Source organism: Pangasianodon hypophthalmus, chromosome 17, assembly GCF_027358585.1.
Source record: "Pangasianodon hypophthalmus isolate fPanHyp1 chromosome 17, fPanHyp1.pri, whole genome shotgun sequence".
In the NCBI taxonomy this organism is placed as follows: domain Eukaryota; kingdom Metazoa; phylum Chordata; class Actinopteri; order Siluriformes; family Pangasiidae; genus Pangasianodon; species Pangasianodon hypophthalmus.
In genome coordinates this window covers 19,019,304-19,025,303 of record NC_069726.1, presented here as the reverse complement: position 1 = coordinate 19,025,303, position 6,000 = coordinate 19,019,304, and the positions used below count along the sequence as shown (strand labels likewise).

At 36.0% G+C, this 6,000-nt stretch overlaps 2 protein-coding genes across 2 annotated transcripts in view; both read left to right on the top strand.

Annotated features, from left to right (window-relative positions):
- npffr1l1 (neuropeptide FF receptor 1 like 1) overlaps positions 1-1,478 on the top strand; it is a 7,595-nt gene extending 6,117 nt beyond the window's left edge. The window contains exon 4 of the mRNA XM_026942573.3: positions 41-1,478. Coding sequence (XP_026798374.3) covers positions 41-809 — 769 coding nt within the window. The 3' untranslated portion in view covers positions 810-1,478. The remainder of the gene's footprint in view (positions 1-40) is intronic.
- A 2,731-nt stretch (positions 1,479-4,209) lies between these two features.
- bmp1b (bone morphogenetic protein 1b) overlaps positions 4,210-6,000 on the top strand; it is a 28,249-nt gene continuing 26,458 nt past the window's right edge. The window contains exon 1 of the mRNA XM_026942724.3: positions 4,210-4,436. Within this exon, the coding sequence (XP_026798525.3) occupies positions 4,295-4,436 (142 nt within the window). The 5' untranslated portion in view covers positions 4,210-4,294. The remainder of the gene's footprint in view (positions 4,437-6,000) is intronic.

Genomic DNA, 6,000 nt, shown 5'->3' with positions numbered 1-6,000 from the left:
GGCCTATCTAATTCAAGGTCATGTTCCTCTCTTTGTGCAGATATACAGGCATTGTTTATCCATTTCGCCACCGCTTGAGGCCTGTCACTGCCCTCTTTGCCATCTTCTTTATCTGGCTGCTGGCTTTTGCCATCATTTTCCCTTCATCTGCAACGCTGACTGTGATCCAGCTGGACAACACGTACATGGTGCATGAAAACAAGACGTATCCGCTGTTTGTGTGCTATGAGAATTGGCCTCGCTCTGGCATGAGGCGTATCTATACCACCGCCATCTTTGTCCATGTGTACCTCCTCCCCCTGGTGCTAATCAGCATCATGTACGGCTGTATCGCATTTAAGCTGTCTGGAAAACTGCGCCAGAACAGCAGGCGTCTAAAAGTGATAAAGATGCTGATCATGGTGGCCGTGTTGTTCATGGTGTTATGGCTGCCGCTGTGGACGCTCATGCTGTTGACGGACTATCAGGAGCTGGATGTCCAGCAGATCGACTTCCTGAGCAGCTACATGTTTCCTGTCGCACACTGGCTGGCATTCTTCAACAGTGCCATCAACCCAATCATCTACGGATTCTTCAACGAGAATTTCCAACGAGGTTTTCAGGCTGCTGTCTTCTGTCGATGGTGTGATTCGCCGCCTCTTGCCTTGCATTGCAGAAGATTTGCGAATAAAGTCTCAAACAACGCTGGAGGACAGAACGAAGTGAGATGTGCACCAATTGCACAACTAAATCCGGTTACAGCTGTCTCACTTGAAGACATAAAGAAGCTGCCTGGGGTTAAGCATGTAAACAGTGCCTGGGTGGAGTGAATAAAAGACGGGTGAAGAGCTCTCCATTTGCTCTTGGTTGAATCCCCTTGGCCATCTTAAGGACCGCTCCAAGTACACTGTGTTAGATGAGGGATCTCATATAAGCTGACACTAGCATAGAAATCAGGAGTACAACTTGGCGAGTACCAGTTGCAGAAGGCAGTCAATCTAATGCAGTTTCTTTTTTTAAAAAACAGCAAAAATATGGCAGATCAAGCTTTTGTAATGGTACGTATCCACTTTGCCAAATAGCAAATTTCTGGTTACCATGGGGCAGCAGCTAAACTTTACACAAAAATGTCTGTCTGACACATTGCGTTTATTCGGTCAGTCAACTTCTGTTCATTAGGAAGCAGATCAAATTTTAAGTTAAAAAAACCCAGGTTGATTGCTAATGTTAGCTAGGTTAGCGAAATGTTAATGTTAGGTTAGGTTAATGTTAGCTTGGCCGACGATGCGTCTACTTTTTGATTATTCCATCAGTGAAGCTTTGATATGGCAGTCCATTGTTTACTAAGACACATTTTTATAGAGACACATCTTGTTCCATAAGAATGGCCCACCTATAACCACACTAATTAAAACATCATTAACACAGCTCTCAGTGATGAGTAGAGGGTGGCATGTGTCGAAAATTGTAAATGGAGGCATATCATGAGTGTAAACAGGAGTACTTAAATAATTATTATATAAGTATTTAAATACTAATATTTAAAAAAATTATAACATTATAACATCATACTTTGTAAGATTACTCAATATATTTAAGACTATTCTTTTTCTTCTATTTATTTATCTGTAAGAATTTCTTCATGAACGAAAAAGCAAATGATTTACTATAAATATTATATTTAATGTCACATCTATCAGTTTGCACTGTTCAAATCACATAGTGACTCCTTTTTGAAAGTATATGTACTGGTATGAGGATTCTACAGATTGATCTGCTAAATTGGAGCAGTATTTCACTGTGATTTATTAGGAAATGTCTCATTAACTTATGTCTCTTTAATACCTCATTATAGCCCACAATATCAGGACAATGTGTGCTTATTTGTAATATTTACACCATGGCCTGGAGTCCAAGAGACTAAAGTTGGCTATGGTCTGTGGATGGGAGGGATGGTGTTACTGTCTTCTCTGTCAATCAGAAAGACACTATCCAATCATGGGCATCTCTGAGCTTGTGTGTATGCGAAAGAGGGCGGTTGACTCTTTCCCCCCTCGAGTGTGTTTAGCTGCCCTGTGACGCAGCATGAGCAGCAGTTTGACTTTGTAGGATGCAAGGAAGCAGGTAGTAGCCTTCACACTCCACAGCTGGGAGATTTCATGAGAGGGGAGAACTAGCTTGTTGGGGAATTGGGTAAAAAATGTTTTTACACTTTTAAATGTTATGCTTTAGACGTTTGTTTTACTGTTTACTGTTCTTGTACTGGGTGTAATATTTGGACTCTGTATGTATAGATTTCAGATTCACTGTTGTCGCACGAAAAGATAGATCGCTGCCTACCTATCTATCTACTATCTATCTATCTATCTATCTATCTATTCAGCTTTTTGTCTATCTATTTAGCTAGCTGTACATCTCTCTCTCTCTTTCGGAGTCTGTTAACACCACAGTTTCTATGTAGAATGTATTTCTTTACCTCCTGTAAAAGTGGAGTGTATGAATGTATATTTATATTTGTATGAGTATATATATTTGTATTTATCAGCTTGTTTATTGTATTTGTGTGTATATATATATATATATATATATATATATATATATATATATATATATATATATATATATAGTATGTATATATATATATATATATATATATATATATATATATAAACCGTAACTGCTGTGCTGTATCACATGTGTGTTGTGCTGTATTTGGATTTGTGAACACTTACCTTGTATATTACAACTTTGAATCAAAGGTTTTTAAACACCATATATTTTAATATATTTGGTTAAACAAGAAAATGTCCCATTTTAAATACTCTAAAATTAGAATTAACTGATTTACCCTTCAAATGCACATGCTTTTACTAAATTTCATTTAAAGGCGTATTAGGATCAGAGAGCAGCCGCAGTTTCAGGTCTTTTGTGGAGCGTTTTTTTTTTTTTTTTTTCCCTTATTTATTGGCTATTCTGCGCTAATGATGTTTAAGTAAGGAATAAAACACTTGGGGTTTGTTGTTATGTGAAAATAATAATTTGATGTGATGCAGCCTGACATGGAGCGGAATTGGAAGTTGATTATTTTCTAATAACAGCATGTCCTGAAGTATTTTATTCCTCTTATGCCACAGCAATGTGCAAATAATTAATAAGAAAATTGATCAAAGAATGACACATTGTGCATTCCAATTAATGTTGTGGAAGCTCCTATTATCACTTACGTTATAGCAGCTATAAGCAGTTATAAACAGTGTTCACTCGCCAGCCTCGCTTAATAAGACAAAAATGCTAAATAAACGTCTCCTTACAAAAAACTTCATATCAACAATTACACACATTTAAATTCTTTCTGTGGAGTGTCCACCATGAGCTGTTATTATAGAAACAATACTGTATTCCAATGAGCACATTAATAAAAAGTCACACATTAACTGTGTTTTTTGTCACCTGAGGTTATTTGTTTGTTTATCCAAGTTGGTCGAGAACCACACAATTATTATTTAGGCCCTGATGAATAAAAACACAGAATTGAAGGAGGGTGTACTTTCTTTTCCCCGTGACTGTATCTCATAATATCTCATAACGTTATATTTTGTTTTTGTGGTGGTTGTGAGTGTATAAAAATAGTGAAATAAACATAATTGTTTACTAATGAGTTTTGACATATATACAGTGAAATAAACATATTATTGCTGAGGTCTGATGTTTCTATTACTACAGATTAAGAGTAGACATTTTATAGATACAATTTATCCCACAGTCTGAAAATGATTGATGTGACCCACGTTGTCATTTCTACGTAAAGCATGTTTACGAGTTTGCTTCATGTTTTGGATCTGTTTGCCAGTTTTAAATAAAAATTCTAAACTGCAATTGTATCCGACTCTTGCCTTAATTATTAAATACAAAAGATATTTATGTCAGAACATAGTATACTAAAGTTGTCAAATATTTCCTGGAAATTAGAATAAAAATCACATTTCAAAAAGACAATAAATATGATTATTGGTTATTGAAAGAGTAAAACCAACTGATGGTTAATCACGTGAGTTAAATTAATATTTAGGAGGTGGACAAGCCATACTCTTTTGGGAGAACTACCATTCAACTGATGTATGTGTGGTATGCAACATGTTTGCTGGTTAATGAAGTGAGGCGTGTGTGTGTGTGTGTGTGTGTGTGTGTGTGCGCGACTGGAAAGCTTGCAATCTCTGAGCATGGCTCGCTGCCCGGGTGTGTTTTAGTGACTCACTGGTCCAGAATAAAGACCCAGAAGAGAGCTAAGCTTGTGTTCTAATCTATTGCTTTGCACATGCAGTCAAAACTCATCATGAAGTCCCAGTGGACATTTTTGCTCCTGCATTCTTGTTTATTGCTGGCCATTGGCTTAGATTTGGAAGTTAAATATCATCCTGAAACAGATGCAGTCAACTACAGGGATCCATGCAAGGCAGGTAAATAAATCATAAATATTCATATCTACATGCACTTGCTTTAAATGGTGTTTCTACTTCACAGTTAAAGTGTCTCTCTTGGGAGTGCTACTAATTTATATTGCGCTGAAATCCTTTTTGAGAGTAGGGCTTAGATGTGAATAATTAAGTGGCTGAAATAAAAAAAACTTTTTCACATTAATTAAGCAAATGCCACAATGGATGAAAAAACACTCAAGTGTTACTATAGAGCTTTGTATATAATAGCTTGTTTTTGCCCACAACTTGTTTTCTTCAAAAACAGTAATAGCCTTTAACATTTTTGTTTATTAACTGGCCTTTGGTTCAGATTTGTGGGCAGAAGAAAATCATATCCAGTCAAATATAAATATCCAAGCATAGCATAGCATAGCATAGCATAGCATAATATTATATATTCATCCATTCATCTTCAGTAAGCGCTTTATCCTGTTCGGGGTCACAGGATAGGAACACACCCTGGATGCCAGGGCACCATACACACACATTGACATATTCATTCAGCTGAGTGGCCAATCCACCTATGTGCATGTTTTTGGGAGGTGGGAGGAAATGGGAGAATCCAGAGGGAACCCATACAGGGAGAACATGCAATAACTTGCACACAGTAACCTGAAATCAGGATCAATATGTACTATAATATAATATAATATAATATAATATAATATAATATAATATAAAATAATATAATGTAATATAATATAATATAATATAATATAATATAATATAATATAATATAATATAATATAATATAATATAATATAATATAGCTCCCAAACTGAAGTGTCGAAACAAAATTCAGCACTTGATTTGGCCTTTCTTAATACTCTTAACTGAAGGGACTGACTAATGAACACTTGACTCCTGAGATTCTTTGTGTTGGTTTGTGCTAAAAATGAGAGAGAGAGAGAGAGAGAGAGAGAGAATAAGGAAGAAAGACAGAATAAGTGAGGAAAGAAGAAAGGAAGAAAGACAGATGTCCCTGTAAGAGAATGTCTCTACAACATAACCACATAAAAACCAATGTAATTCCTACACTGTTCAATGCCAGTATACTGTCATAGACATATTTCTTGATCTGACTGTATATGCATGTCTGGTTTCATGTTGTAAATATTTAGTATTTTGCATAATTCGTAAATAACATTTGGGTGACTAGTCCTCTGGTATTTTGACGTGGTCTAATCTGGCCCCCTTTGAATAAAGTTGACACCCCTAGTGTAGAATGAGACAAGTTAGTTCCGGTTAACATACTTTCTACAAACAATATACGGTCATTCTCTTAACAGCTAAATCACCTAATGTTAGATAGCTTCCCAGAAAGCTTTGATAGAAATGTAATGTCACATACTGTAGCTACTCCTAGAGAGGCAATGTTAATATTAATGTTAGCCAGGCTTACTAGTAATCTGGCTGAAATTAGCTTTAGGTGGTTTACATGTGCAGGAAAATATGAAGGCATCAGTTTGTTTGTAGTTCCAAATAAAATAAATTATTCTGTTTTATTTGCAACCTTACACACATTTCAGCACAAATGAGGGTTACA